The sequence below is a fragment of the Cyprinodon tularosa genome, unplaced genomic scaffold (genome assembly GCF_016077235.1).
Source record: "Cyprinodon tularosa strain WSP-4 unplaced genomic scaffold, ASM1607723v1 ctg473, whole genome shotgun sequence".
In the NCBI taxonomy this organism is placed as follows: Eukaryota; Metazoa; Chordata; class Actinopteri; order Cyprinodontiformes; family Cyprinodontidae; genus Cyprinodon; species Cyprinodon tularosa.
In genome coordinates, this window is record NW_024039200.1 from 164,530 (window position 1) to 179,896 (window position 15,367).

Consider the following 15,367-nt stretch of genomic DNA (forward strand, 5'->3'; position numbering starts at 1 on the left):
CAATGGCATGGAAGAGCATGGCAAGACATGGCAAGGCAGCACTGACAATGACCACGATCTGGCTCAGAGTGAAGCTATCAGACAGCTTATATAGGGAGAGGTTAATCAGCAGAGCTGATGGGAAACAGCTGAGCGCTGAGAACCAGCTCCCAGGAGAGGATCCACGGCGCCCTCTGGTGGGCAAACCTCTGGATCCCAACAGAAATAGAAGCCCACAGGAAGGGATCCACACAGCCCTCTGGAGGGCAAACCTTTGGATCCCAACAAAGACCACACCACGTGCCACTCCTTTCAGCTAAGAACAGGAAACTGAGGCTACAATTTGCACAAGCTCATCGAAATTGGACAATAGAAGATTGGAAAAACGTTGCCTGGTCTGATGAGTCTCGATTTCTGCTGCAACATTCGGATGGTAGGGTCAGAATTTGGCGTCTACAACATGAAAGCATGGATCCATCCTGCCTTGTATCTAACGGTTCAGGCTGGTGGTGGTGGTGTCATGGTGTGGGGAATATTTTCTTGGCACTCTTTGGGACCCTTGGTACCAATTGAGCATCAGTGCAACGCCACAGCCTACCTGAGTATTGTTGCTGACCATGTCCATCCCTTTATGACCACAATGTACCCAACTTCTGATGGCTACTTTCAGCAGGATAATGCACCATGTCATAAAGCTGGAATCATCTCAGACTGGTTTCTTGAACATGACAATGAGTTCACTGTACTCAAATGGCCTCCAAGGTCGCCAGATCTCAATCCAATAGAGCATCTTTGGGATGTGGTGGAATGGGAGATTCGCATCATGGATGTGCAGCCGACAAATCTACGGCAACTGTGTGATGCCATCATGTCAATATGGACCAAACTCCCTGAGGAATGCTTCCAGCACCTTGTTGAATCTATGCCACAAAGAATTGAGGCAGTTCTGAAAGCAAAAGGGGGTCCAACCCGTTACTAGCATTGGGTACCTAATAAAGTGGCCGGTGAGTGTATTTTCCATTGCATGTAAAATGCTTGCATCACTTATTTTATATCAGCCGCCCAATCAAAGTGACTGTCATTTAAAAAAAAAAAAAAGAAGAAGCTTTACTCGTCAAACAAAACAAAGAGTCACAAAAAAACAGTGCCATCCGTTCACCGTATTACATCAATGTTCAAAATCCAGGAATAGTTTGGAGGATGTAAAAAGTTCCATCACCGCCTGTGTGAGCAGTGAAGTGCTGCCGCTGTCTTCCACTGACTTCCTATCTGGCTCACAGTCTTCAGAGATGGGCTAAAATGAGTGGGTCATCTATCACAACAGAGGGGAGAGTGATAAATTTATAGCTGTGAAAATAGGCCAGAGCACAGCACTGATGGAATAGATAGAGTGTAATTAGGACAAGGTTAGGCTGCCTCATACGCACACACACATATGCAGTTCACTATTCATTATTAGCCATGCAGCAGACATACATTTAGGTTTCCACTGTTACCTGAAGACACAGCCTTTCTAAAGGCATTCAGTGGGTGTTTCTTGTTTCCCTAAACCTGCTCAGCGTATAACGTCTTTTATTTACACACTTGTGGCATCAAGTAGAATAAAAATTGAATTGAACCTTTCTTTGTGCAATAGAAGTATGAAAAAAATCTCCACTCATCACTTTTTATGTAAATCCTTTCCAGTTTTCCACTTTTTCCTCTGTCTGTCTTTATACCCTATTGTATTTATCCAGCCTCTCCCCAGTGAACACTTTGCAACACATTTACTCATTTTCACACCTCCTCTTTCCTCCCAGATCTGTTTCATTTCCGCTGCCGTCAAAAACCACACCTTATTAGACACAGCTTTTTTTCTCCTTCCCCATCCTCTTACCGCACAGAGTGCAAGCATTCACTGGCCATGTACCACACACTGCACACCGGCACATGCAGAGCCGCCCCCTGTCTTCCAGGGCAGCCCTGGAAAAGCCTTGGAAATTCTGGATTCCTTGAATAGTGACACAAAGGCTTCTGGTACAGAATCTAAGAATCTGCTTTGATATTCCCAGGATGCTTAGCTTTTAAAGGGGAAGGATCTGTAAATAACTTAAATATGATCTGGAAACAGAAAATCCAAATGATTTAATCTTTTCCTCGATAAATGGAAAAAATATAGAGTACCTGCACAGTATTTGATTTGTATCTTTTCTAGTATCCAGAAAAAAGCAGCTTTTAAATGAGTGTTAGGAGACTGCAGTAAAAATGAGACACTAACATCGTTATGGAGGATTTTGAACGTTTAATCTCACACCCAGGTTATAATTCTTCTATTAGTAGTTATATTTTCTGAATAAATAAGTGTTTGATGTCTGATGCATAGTTTATCATAGTGATATTACATTTCTTTAAATTATGCTTTTTGTTTCTTTCCATTAGGGTCAAAGACTACATCCAATTGATTATGATAAATCCAGTTTTGACACAAAAAAAAATAATAATAATTAAAATAAATGTTCAGCTCTCTCCTGCAAAGCTAAAGAGGGATTTTATATTTTAGGGTTAGCATGATTTTTTTCAGAGATTTAAACTAGAAAAAGAATGACCCCATGAGAGTAAAAAAGAAGTCTGACAAAGTCCAGAACTATTAGTCCTAAAATCCCTTTACTGATGTAAAGATGGCTTTAGAGAAACTATAATAATCAAAAAGCTTTAGGGATCATTTGTAAAGCAGAGTGTAAAACATTTACCAAAATGAGACCAACAAAGGAAGACAACAGGCTACAAATGTCTTTAATTATATTTAAAGTGTACTGATGATTAACTGGAGTGCAGGTTTACTTAATTGGTCACAGATTTAGGTTTATTGTTCAGTTTATGTGGTGATTCATTAAGCAGTGTGTTTTAGTTCAATTTATTTATTTTTATTTCTATAATCCATAAACAGTATTTTCTGTGCATCTCAAATATTTTTCTCTCATATTCTTCTAAATGGTTTTATGAGTTCAACGCTTTGGAATTAAAGGACAGGTCATCTTGTCTTTAGTATGCTGCCCTCTTGTGGTTACTCGTGTGAACTTCCTACCTCTTTGATGGAGAGCTTGCAGTAAGGTCATGAATTGGACCTAATGCCAGAAAAGCCTCCGTCTTGCACTGGAGGAGCAGATGGCTGCTCCTCAGTGCACAGGGTAAGGAGATACAATCACCACATGCACCCTAAGGGAGGGGAGGATAGCAATCACAACCAGAAATATGTAAAACGTTTTATTTTTCTGTTTTTTGTTGAACAAATGCATGCATTTAGACCAGGAAAAAGAATATAGAACTATGCTAAAATCATCCTTCATCTTTGCTCAGAGATTGAAAAATATAAGAAAGCGAACTGACCTGCTGTCTTTTAGCCCACTTTTTTTTTGCGTTAAGTATCTTTTACTTTAGTTCACAGATAACTGATCCCCACAAACCTTGCAAAAACGTGTCAGGTTATATCCACTTGGATAATTCAGTGAAAATCCACTGAAGAAGTACAATGTATTTTTGATGGAAAATATTGCTTACATCTGCTCAGAGCACCTTCTTTCAGGTTTTCCCCTACATGGCTTGCTGCAAACTGCAAAAAAATACTTTCTTTATACTTGCTGCAAAAAGGGTTTTACTTTTAGTTCATTCTTTTTCGTGAAATCTCTCACATGAGCTGAGGCTCTCTGCAACTCGTCAAGAGTTATCATTTCCTCCCGGCAGCTTCAATCATTAATGTGTTTGCTGCTCTTTCATTGTAGATGGACAGCCACAGCCAAGAAAAACATCCTTTGTTTAGCTGAAAAACTAACTTTTATTGTGTTAACCTAAAAAAAATGAATGTTACATGAAGGGGAAATAATTTAAGTCAGTTCATAAAACACAGGCAGTTGCAATACTTAACCTTATCATCTGAGTAGCCAGTATTTATACCTTTAAATTGTGGTTAAAGGTGAAATTGCAGCCAACTTTTATGTTTTTTCTTGTGAAGTGCAGTAAAACCACCTTTTAAAATTGGCTTTGGAGTTAGAAACTCAATGTGCTTTTAATGTTAAATATTAAATATTGTTATTTAAGTTTAAAGTTGACCTATCATTAGTCTATAGTCTATAGTTAGATAATAAGGGTCAGATTCAAAACCCAGCCTGTTACTGTCCCTAAAACAAAGTATGTTGAGGTAAAAATGTAGATGAAAAATGTACCCACTAAGCTACAAAAATCTCTAAATAAACAGTATTATTGTAAGTATAGTGAGGAAGAACTTTAAGATGCGTAGTTAAATCATCACCTTTTCTAAGTCACTACTATTTTCACATAAGTTGGAAAAAGGACATCTGCATTTCAAGTCATAATAACATAGAATTAAGGCTTGGCAAAAATAAAAAAGCAAACTTAAAAGATTAATTTTGACTTTAAAATTGTTGAAGTTGCCTCAACATTTTGAGTTCTGCATCTTCTTCTTTTTTCATGGTGTAGTTGTTTGTTGTTTTGCCGTCCTCCTATTGTTTTAGGATGATGATTTGAACAGGTCTGAGATGTTCAAAATTTGGGGAACAGTTTCAGAAACTAAACCCTTCTTTAAAGGTATCCACAACTTAAAGGGGAACGTGTTTTTTTACATTGGCCCCTTGATTTTACTTTATTACATCATGTTCTACTCACCCATATGAGTTTTGTGTCATTTGGAGCTGTTCTGAAGATATTCAGTTTTGTAATCCACGTAACGTCTTCCTATGGGCAACGACTTGAAGGCACAAACTAAACTGTTCATAATTTATCATTTATGGTACAGCAGCATTCATAACATGTAGGTGAATCACTGTCCCCCTGACATCCGCAGTTATATTTTTTTATATTTATATCTTTTAAAAACAAAGCGGAGTGTGTATGACGTCATCCGCGCGCGCCGGCTACCTTTCATTCATCCTGTCCGCTGAGCTGCTGCTAGTTTTACTCACATGCCTGGAAAATGTCTAGTGCTCCTACCACAGATGATCTCGCTCTCCAGATGGAATTGAACGATTCAGATTAGCTAGCCGAATGAATAGAAGGGGTAGAGCGTAGGCGCCTGCGGCCCGTCTGCCTGTCACAACTCCAGTCCGGCGCTTGGATGACGTCATACACACTCCACTTTGTTTTTAAAAAATATAAATATAAATAATATAACCGCGGATGTCTGGGGGACAGCCTTCAAGTCGTTGCCCATAGGAAGAAGTTATTTGGATATAACCTAACAGCTCCAAATAACACAAAACTCATATGGGTGAGTAGAAAATGATGTAATAACGTAAAATCAAGGGCCCAATGTAAAAAAAAACGAGACAATACTGAGATCAAATTATCAAATCACAAATTCGGTTTACTTGTTAGTTGCATTTGGTTTTATGTAGGGACATCAGAATAAAGAGAGCAGGAGAAAAACAGACACACATTATAGACCTTTAAACTTTGCACTTAAAAAAGCGATCTAGAAGTAAGTAAAAAAAATTCCTGAATTAAGTGTATTTACCCTTATTTGAGCAGGTAAATAGGATGATCTGCCAATGGAATGAGGATTTGTACTCTTAAAATAAGATAATTAGATAATATGCGCTCAAAATAAGAAAATTAATTGATTTTTCTCATTTTTAATGTAAATCATCTTCTTCCATTAGCAAAGGGTCTCACTTACCTCTTCAATTCAAGAAAAAATGCACATATTTTAAGAAAAAATGACTTGCTTAGATTAGCTATATAACACACAGGTATGTTGTTATAGTTGAATCTACTGGAAGTTCATGATTGTGATGTCATATCTATGTTTTTTGGAAGGCCCTTTTAAAACATCAAATCTTATAAAAATGTAATGGTGTTTCAGAATGCATTTGTGGGATAAATCCCAAACAGCATGACAGAAATAATGAATTTAGGCAGTTAAACTGCAGTTTATTTTGATTTTGTGGTTAATTGCTTGGATTAATCACTCTGCATCCTCTGTAGTTGTTTTCAGAAAATGCTGGCATAATGTTTCATTCTTAATTAAAGATACTCTCCCTGCATTTTTTCCCCAGGTTGCTTTCATTAAATGAAAAAAAAATTAGTGGATTAAGGACTCCAGCCTGGTGCTAGTGCAAATCTAATTAACGTAACACTAAGATCATTTAAATTGACACTGCCATCTAATTGGCTCTGAAATTGCCTTCCTACAAATGCTTGTGTTTCAGAGTTAACATGTGAAAAATAATAGGAAATTAAATCCCTTGTTTATTTCCTTTGAATGCTGGTAAATGTCTTTACACTACTACCTCCCCTGGTTTTCTCTTTTAGGTTGTTCTCCAAATCGAACAAAGTTCAAATGACAAAGTGGCAGTCAGATCTGCTGGTTTGATGAGCCACCCTCCACCAAAGCTATCACTGTCATTTAAAGGCGGAGCTGTTGACACATGGAGGAGACCATGCCAAGCTTAGCTGAGCGGCGTGTCATGATGGGATACAAGGCAGTTAGTTAATGTTGTGTAAAAGGATTTAGAGGATTTGACCCTATCAGCAGAGAGGGCATTCAGAAAGGCCGCGTTAATGACTTTAAATGAGTCTGTGCCTTAGGCATGCTAATAATGGAGCCATGAAAGACGGAATTTAATGAGGGGCTTTTATTCCTGCAAATAGACAACTTGAACTTTGAAGATGAGCGTAAGAAATGGCCGTGTTTACACTTTGCGGCATGAATGGTGACACAACGTGTTTTATTGCCTCCTCTGATTTTAAGGCATTTAGAATTCGTTTTTTAACTGAAGTTGGATTCGTTTTTCATTATTCATCATGTTTGTTGCATTTTTGTTTTGCCAAACCCAAATACAAGCTTTTAGACTGATTGCCTTGGACTGATTGGAAAATCCTTTAATGAGGGAAAACGAGGGAAAAATACGGTTAACTTTTTTCAGACATCAGATCGGATTGAACATTTTACCTTTTAACAAGATTAAAAATAATTACATTTCTAAATGTCAGAATAATAAAATATTTTACAGTGTATTACTTTTTTAAGATTATGTCTGGTAATATAACTATGCTTTAAAACAATAAAAAAAAAAAGTCTTGTGAAAAACCCAGGTGATGCCATAGCTTCTAGGTGATTCTGATGACTTGAGGCCCATCAGTTAACATTTTTTACCTTTACAGATTTGTTCGGAGTTTGATTTCATTGTTTTAATCTAATTCTAACTCTCAACTGGTTAAAAACTGTTTTTATTTAAAGTAAGTAAAACAAATATGTGCTCCTCTTTAAAACATGGATGTACTTTTAAATAATATTTCAAAAAAATATCTATTTGATCTATATTCAAAAGACAAACATTACTTTTGTAAAACCTTTTTGTAAAAACCCTTCACTTTGGTCAAACTTTATAGCTCAAAAATTTGAGTGCTGTCCCTTTAGTTAGTAATGTAGCAAATCATCTATAATTATTGTTTCACAAATGTATATTCCTTAATGTTTTCAAATTAAATTTTTTAGACATTCTGCAGCAAGAAGACCTTACCGCTATCATATTTAAATACTGAGTAGAACCCATTATTTTTTGTAACAGCAGCTTTGCCCATGATGCTGCATCACTGGTCACATCAATCATCAAGTGGTCACATTCATCAACAAATGAGAGTGATATTACAGTATGTGGTCATGTAACACCACCACTTTGAATTAGATATTTACTTTGAAACTAATTATTTCAGTTGATATTTCGATGATAAGGGAGCTTTAATGCTAGGTAAAGTGAAATTAACACTTAAAAAGAAATATACATGTTAATTTTGAACAACATAACATTTGAATTTGACTAAATAACATGGACATTTCACAGCTTTCAATTCAGAGCCACAAGTCGGTCTTTGCTTTGTCCTGATTTTTTTTCCATGTTCCACTGCCCCCCTCTGGTGAATTAGGTTTAGAACTGCAACTGACCCACAATCACTTTTTTTTCCTGTTTTTGTTTTTTTTACTGACATGGACTGAAATGCCACTCAGTGTGAACTATTACTCCAAAAGGTACACAAAAAGGTAGAAAACAGTTTGCACATAGCTTCCTTTGTCAAGATGTGTCCTGTAAGTTGAGGAATTTCCATCTGACCCAGACTGAGTTTGAACCAGAGATCTAGCAAGCTTCCTAGGAAGCAAACACCCTGTTCTCAAAGCACGAGGCCACTACTCAGTTGGACTCTAACCTACTTAAAGTCTCTCTTACATCAATCAAATACTGCCCAGTTTTTACCCTCCAACATCTTTCTTTTGCTTGTTCCATGCATTCAGTCCCATTGCTTCTATAGCATTGAATCATCTCCAGTCTGAACTTAAAATGTTGCATTTTCTTTCACTGGATTTATTTCAAGAGACAATTAAAACCAGAGAAAAAACACTATGAAGAAGTTTGTAGTGTTACTGTGAAATCGAGCAATGATCGTGTAGAACAGAGAGTCTGTATGAGACTGAAACAGAAAAGTTCCATTTAAGTAGAAAAGACATTAAGGTATTTCTTACTTTTAGGGCTGCATAGGATTTGAGTCCTTTCACTCTTTAAAAGAATGGATTTATAAAAAAAATTTGCGCTGAGTTCTGACACAGCTGAAAAATCAGGATGATTTCACACAGACTGATCCCTTCTTGTATTGATATTATGCAGTCATGGCATCAGCTTTCAGCTTTATTGTAGCCCAAACATTATTGAAATTAAAAAGTCCAACTAACCAGATGAAAAGATGTTTCTCTGTATCTGCTTCCAAGCTCTGTTCTGTCCTGAGGGGTTACATTCTTATACATGCGATTAATATGCAGTACAGTGATTGGAATGAAACTGATGCGCATTTTCAATAGCATAGGCTTTTTTTCAAACTAAACAATAACTTTAAATTAGTAATAAGCAAAGTTTATTTACAATATTCTATTTACTATCCATCAGCCACATTCCAAACACACTGACCAGCCCTCCTTCTTTTAGGTGGTGTATTCCTTTGCTTGGCTCTTAAAAGTTATATTTTAGCCAATTATGATACAAATTTCAGTAGTTTGAAGAATCTAAGATGCATCTTCCCTCCATAAAAGACATTTCATCCCAGCGCTGCGTGTTCCAAGCCCATAACATTATCAATGACCCCTCACACCCCCACCATGGACTGTTCTCAGGGAAACTTGAATGTTGATTAAAATCATTGGTGTCCAAAGTGAGGCCGGGGTGCCATTTGCAGCCTGCAGGATTACAGATCCATTACACGGATTGGATATTGGTTAGAATACTGACTAATTAGCTTGGGGTTTAAGGAGAGAGGTGGCTCTGTCTAGGAAAGAGATAGTTAAGCAGATGAGCTCTGTGTATGTTTTTATGCCAAAGGATGAATCAAAGCATATACAGTTAATAACAGTAGAAGCTGAACCAATAGCTAGGAGAGAAACAAAACTAAACTAAACACAGGCCTGACTCTATCATCTATAATCTGAGATGTTGATGCTGATATTTCTCTCCAAAATTGATTTACAGCCAAATAGGAAAAGACCAGATAAACTAGCTATGACAAGGAAATGCATAGAAAACATATAGTTATGGGTTGAACTAGCAAATACTGCAGAGTGGGAAAATAGAGATAGATCGAAGCAAAAGGAGTAAAAGCGGTGGCTATGTCCTCCTGCAGCCTAAACTTATAGCAGCATAGATATAGTATATAGCTTAGGATAACCCTAACCATTTTGGAAAGGTAGAGCCAAGGATAAATGTCTGTCTGGACTCACAAGTAAACCTTCACTACATTAATTATTGATCCATATTCTACACAATCCAGAATGCTCTACTTGTTTTAAAGCATTCTAAGTTTGCTGTTAAGCCTACAAATTTTTTAATTAACCTAAAAATCTTGCTGAAAAAGTTTAATTACATTAATTTATTTTAAAACGATAACCCTGGACCACAATGTGTCATAGCATGGCAAGAAGCCCTGTCCTTGCTTCCCCATCAGGCATGGCACTGGCACAGCTTGGCCAGGAAGGCAGATAGAGCTACCTGCCGATGCCTGCCAACTACCCCCCACTGGCCAAATCCTCTTTACTAGTTTCCACATAAGGTCTGCTCATCAATCAAAGATAAGACAGGGGAATAGTCCCAAAACCATGGATATCTACAGATATAGTAGAGGAACAATACAATGAATATGATGCAAACTGGGCAGGATTAAATTTTAAGCATTATATCTGTTGTGATGTTTGTTTCTATAGAATTGAGGAAACATATTGTGATCCAACATTTATACAAATGGACTTATGTGAAATGGTAAATGGTGCTCTTATTTTTTTTCCTTGAATTTCTGAATGTAATTACCAAGAAAAGAAAGCATTTGTTCTCTGGCTGCTGCTACAGCCTGCATAAATACGGAGGAGTGTCTGTCAGCAATTGTTCCCTTAGCAGTAATATATTCACTGACCCGCTGGTCACAGCCTGTCCTTTTTCCACATATTTACACCATACCAGCACAAGGGTTTGCAGTGGGAGGTTCTTGAAAACTTGTAATTTTCTTGTCTTTTGTGTTGTGGTGTGGTCTTACATGTAAGTATGTGTGATGATGTTTTTGTGACCCTTTTGTCTTTCTACCATGTTTATCTCTCTTTTGCAGGAATCAACTTGACGATAGGCTCTTCTCTCTTGGCCTTGAGGTCTTCTAGAGGGTTTGAGCCTCTTTGCCATAATGAAGGGGTTGGGGACCAACCGTAACAGACATCTGTCTGACTCTTGTGATCCCTCTCTAAATCACCCAGAGGCTCTCTACCACCAGAAGACCAGCACACTGCCACGCAGCCCTTACTTGCTTAGCCCCACAATGGACCACTACGGCACCATGGACCCCCACCTCTATCCTTCTGCCAATCCAGGCTCCCTTCCAGCAGACTGCATGTTGCCCCTCAACAATCAGCTTTCCAATAGCAGCACTTTTCCCAGCATTCATTACAACTCCTACGACCAGTCCGATTTCTCTCCTCCTAGTGACAGCATCGGCGGGATAGGCACAGGCACCATGGGAACATCTCTGTCAATGGGCATGGGATCAGGTATGGCCATGTCAGGGCTGGGTGGTAGAACACCTATGATCACAAGCGGCTCAGCCACCATATCACACCATATCAATAAGAGTCAAACCCCACCCAGTCTACTAGATTTTGAGAAGCAGCTTCCTGGAGGTCGTGACGGATTCAGCACTTTACAGTTTCATCGGACTTCGGCTGCTGTCGCTGCCAAGCAGCGGACAGACAGTCCTGGTCGCATTCGTTACATGCTGCACTCAGTGCAGAAGCTCTTCGCTAAGTCCCAATCCCTGGAGAGCCACAACATGAAGGGAAATGTAAATGGAAGGTCAACTGGCAGCGGTGGAGGCACCTCTTCCGGCACTGAGGATGGAGGGAAGCACAATCGCAGATCCAAAAGTAAAGATCGTGTTACAAAGTCTGAGGCGACTGCTAAAAGAAGGCCGAGATCCAACATGTCAGGGTACTGGAGCTCAGATGATTTGGACAGCAGTGATTTGAGCAGCTATCATAATACTATGACCATGATGACCCTTGGGCGTCCAAGTGGCCATGAAAGCCATAGTGGTCAGAATAAATACATCCACAGTGGCTACAATACTATCAGTTCCTCTAAAAGCAGCAATGACATGAAGTATCCAGCACTTCCTGGAGTTGGGGATATTGGTGGTGGACTTAGTGGACCAATGGGTATGATGATAAACGATACAGAGTATGTGAAAGGAGGATCTTGGTCCACACTGACCATGGGTCAACCAAGACAGGTTCTTCTGAAGGGTTCAACTACTCTGGACAGGTCAATGCTCAAGTCCAAGTCCTGCCAGCAGGAATTAACTCGTAACTATCTACAAGTTGGACGCAGGGTGAGTATGCAGTGTCCTGTTTGTTTGCTTGCTTCAAACACATAACCATCTATATTCATCACTATAATATATATTTACTTACACATCTGTTTGAAAAGGAGGTAGACAGAAGTATAAACCTATTTGACTTTGACTTGTCGTGTAAAGGTATTTAAACGCTTGAATTTATGTATTTTGTTACATTGCAACAAGTAATTTAAATGTAATTTATTTTTATTTTATTTGATAGAGGAATTCAAAAACTAGATAACTAAAGTGTTTGGAGGGCACCTGTATTTACATAAAGACATACTGCTTAAAATCCCTTCAAAATATACTGATGATTATTTTTGTTAGGCAATACTATGGCTATATATACTGATATAAATAACACTTTTTCTATGGCTTAACTATATTTTTGCATTACAAATAAATGTATGTGTGTAAAAACATTTCTGCAAAAGCTAGCTCTAGGTTATTTTTTTATTTTGTTCCTTTAATGCTCCATGTAGGGGGATTGGAGTAGCTCATTAGGTCGCGGTGCGGGTTTCAATGAGATCCCATGTCGGCGGATGCGCAGTGGCAGCTATGTAAAGGCCATGGGAGACATGGAGGACAGTGACGACTCAGATGGAAGCCCTAAACCTTCGCCCAAAAGTGCTGCTCGTCGTCAGAGCTACCTCAGAGCCACCCAGCAGTCTCTAAGTGAACAGCTACCCCCACATAAGTAAGAGCACAAACTAACATACGCATACTGTCGTCAGAACAAGCTCAAAAGAGGCAAACCAATCTTTAATTGTGCTGGATAAGGCTGTTTTTATTGTTTTGACAGTCCTACATCAACATTTAATGGGTGATATTTTAAAACTTAAAGCATCAGGACAGATTTGCCTGCACTCCTTTAAAGACAGATTAGTAATATCCAGTCAGTTTCAGCATGTTCAGGATGAATGCTCTACCCTGTCACAATAGTCCTAAGAAGGACACAAGCACAGAGCCCAAACTCAGATTACTCACACAGTAAAATATATTCGAGATATTCTTCTTGTCCACATGCTAGTTAATGCCACACCTCTGCATACTAAAACATTCATCTGGTCATTCAGCATTATCAGTCTTACTGATTTCAAAATACACAGTTTGAGTCCTGAATATATTTGAAAATACAAAGGTTCATATCAAGGAATATATATTTGAATACATTCAGGTATAGTTATTTGGGAAAATAACATATTTACTCACAGCTGTTGATTGTTAGACCTCTTAAGCTTTTTCTTTTCCCAACTTTATCTTTATTTGGATTTTAATTTTTCTATCACAAACAAATAAACATCCTCTTAGTCACTAACTGACATTAAGAAATAATAATTTTCACAAATATACTGTAAATATACATGGTGTTTATGAATGTATAGGGTGTCTTATTGTTCAACAAACCACATTTAGCTTTTAGCTCTAGCTCTTATTCATCTCCCATTTAATCTGTCTTTTCAGCCAAAAGTATTAAAGGTCTCCAAATACTTTCAAACTTGTCCTTTTTCCCACTCAGTAGGTATGTAATTGGTTGCAGAGGAAGGGCAGTAAACTTCTTTGTAAGCCACTCTCCAATACTCTGATATCCTTCCAGCTCTGCAATTAACCTTTTTGATTGTAGGGAACATATATCAATAGACATATGCATTTTTTTTTTTTTTTGTGAATTTTGAGGGTTTAGGATGTAGATCTAAAATTCTAAAGGATGGATCTATTGCAAGCTCTTTCTTAAAGCTACAGTGTGTAATTTTCAGCGACATCTAGCGGTCAGACTGCAGACCGCAGCAACATGAACATCTCCCCCCCACCGCTTCTCCCCCCCAACAGTACGGCGAGCGTTACAGGACAAAATGTCTTCCACGACGTCCACATCACCTACCTTCTCAAGTGATGAGGTTTGTTTACGTAGATAATTTTACAGATAGTATTTCATTAGTCTGTGTAGGGTATAGATTTCATGTAGACTTAAGATAATAAATATACCCGTTATTTTTTCTACATCGTTGTGACGTTTTGGTGAGCTGCTTTGCATGGTGATATAAACAGACGAAGTAATTGTAGTCATTAGTTTAACAGCGAGATTGTGTTCGCTGGAAGAATATATATTCCCCGTTTACAGAGTCCAAGTCATTTTGGTGGCACGGGGGTTACAAGGCAAGGAAGAGGGAGAGGACGAGGGCGAGGGCAGGGAGGGCGAGGGCAGGGAGGCCGTGCAGCTAGGGCCAGGCGAGGGAGGGGTGCCAGCGGGGTGAGAGCAGAGGAGGAAAGGCTTGAAGATCTCCAAAGGAGCCGCAGAGAAGTAACCGAGGTATATATCCAGAAAATTATTTTACAGAAAATTACTGAATCATTACCTGTGAAACGTCAGGGACATTGCTGAATAAGTATACTGGAGAGTAACAGCATCATCACGCAGCATGTTATTGTTTTAGACAGGTCTGAGCATCCTGTACTCCAAAAACTGCAGTGATATTAGACAATTGTGTGTGTAGGATTAATTACCTGTCCAAGAGAAAACTGGCAACTTGAGCGTCACTTTGAAAACCTATTTCCTCCATCAGTGACTTCCATCGTGTAAATGCCGTGCCAATGTTGATCCGTGTTTTTTGTCGTTTCTTGTCACGCTTGCGTTTATTCTCGTCGTGTTTCCGCTTCTTAGATGACGGGGGTTCGGTGTCCGCCGCTTTTCGTTGTGATACAGAGTAGGCATGATCCTCCATTCGTCTGATGTTTGGCCACACAGTGCCAAACAGTTTGCAAAGTCACTCACGCCTGCCGCCTTGTTCACCTTTCTTGTTACTGAGGCGCAGTATACCTGCTTCTTCTTCTTCTTTGGTTTCAGGCAGACTAAACGCTTCTCAGGCATAATACTGCCATCTACTGTTCAGTACCGTCTCAGTTCATCTCTCTCAACTTGCCGTAGTCATTTTCGAGCGTCATGGGAGATCTCGCAATCGCTAGTTTGTTGCCTCTGCGCTTGCCGTAGCGCAAAGATGTCAGCCTCCATGGCTGCGAGACCCGCTCCTATGTAATTATAAATAACGAATTCTAAGGCAACGCAAATATTATGGTTAAAAGGCTGAGCTCATAGGTGATGATAAATAACATAGTTATGTATAATATATTAAATTTCTGACTTTATATGCCTGTAATTATTACACACTGTAGCTTTAATTATTTCTTTTATAGTTTGTTTTATTGAAACACATATTTTTTTTATTTCCTTCCATCCCCAAATACAATGAAAATGTTTGTTTTTCTTCTCCATATTTTTGACAAACCGATTCCCATTCCTAGTGACTAACCTATTTGTAAGTCTTTCTTCCATGCTTTTAATTTTAAAACAGAATTGTTTGAGGACTTTGATAACAGAAATTTATAGATTTCCCTTTTTAGGAAATCCGATCCTAGCATGTCCTCTAGTGTTGGTTGGTTTTGATACATTGTTTTTTTTTTTGCTCCCACATAATTTCTAAGCTGC

At 38.5% G+C, this 15,367-nt stretch overlaps 1 protein-coding gene across 4 annotated transcripts in view; it reads left to right on the plus strand.

Moving 5' to 3' along the window:
• Positions 1-15,367, plus strand: part of dlgap4b (discs, large (Drosophila) homolog-associated protein 4b) — a 136,523-nt gene that overhangs the window by 86,350 nt on the left and 34,806 nt on the right. For 2 of the 4 annotated variants that reach the window (XM_038301767.1, XM_038301764.1), the window contains exons 3-4: positions 10,606-11,874; positions 12,366-12,580. In XM_038301767.1, the coding sequence (XP_038157695.1) occupies positions 10,678-11,874; positions 12,366-12,580 (1,412 nt within the window). In that variant the 5' untranslated portion in view covers positions 10,606-10,677. Of the gene's footprint in view, positions 1-10,605; positions 11,875-12,365; positions 12,581-15,367 lie in introns of those variants that run through there. The other 2 variants (XM_038301765.1, XM_038301766.1) reach the window with 1 other exon arrangement.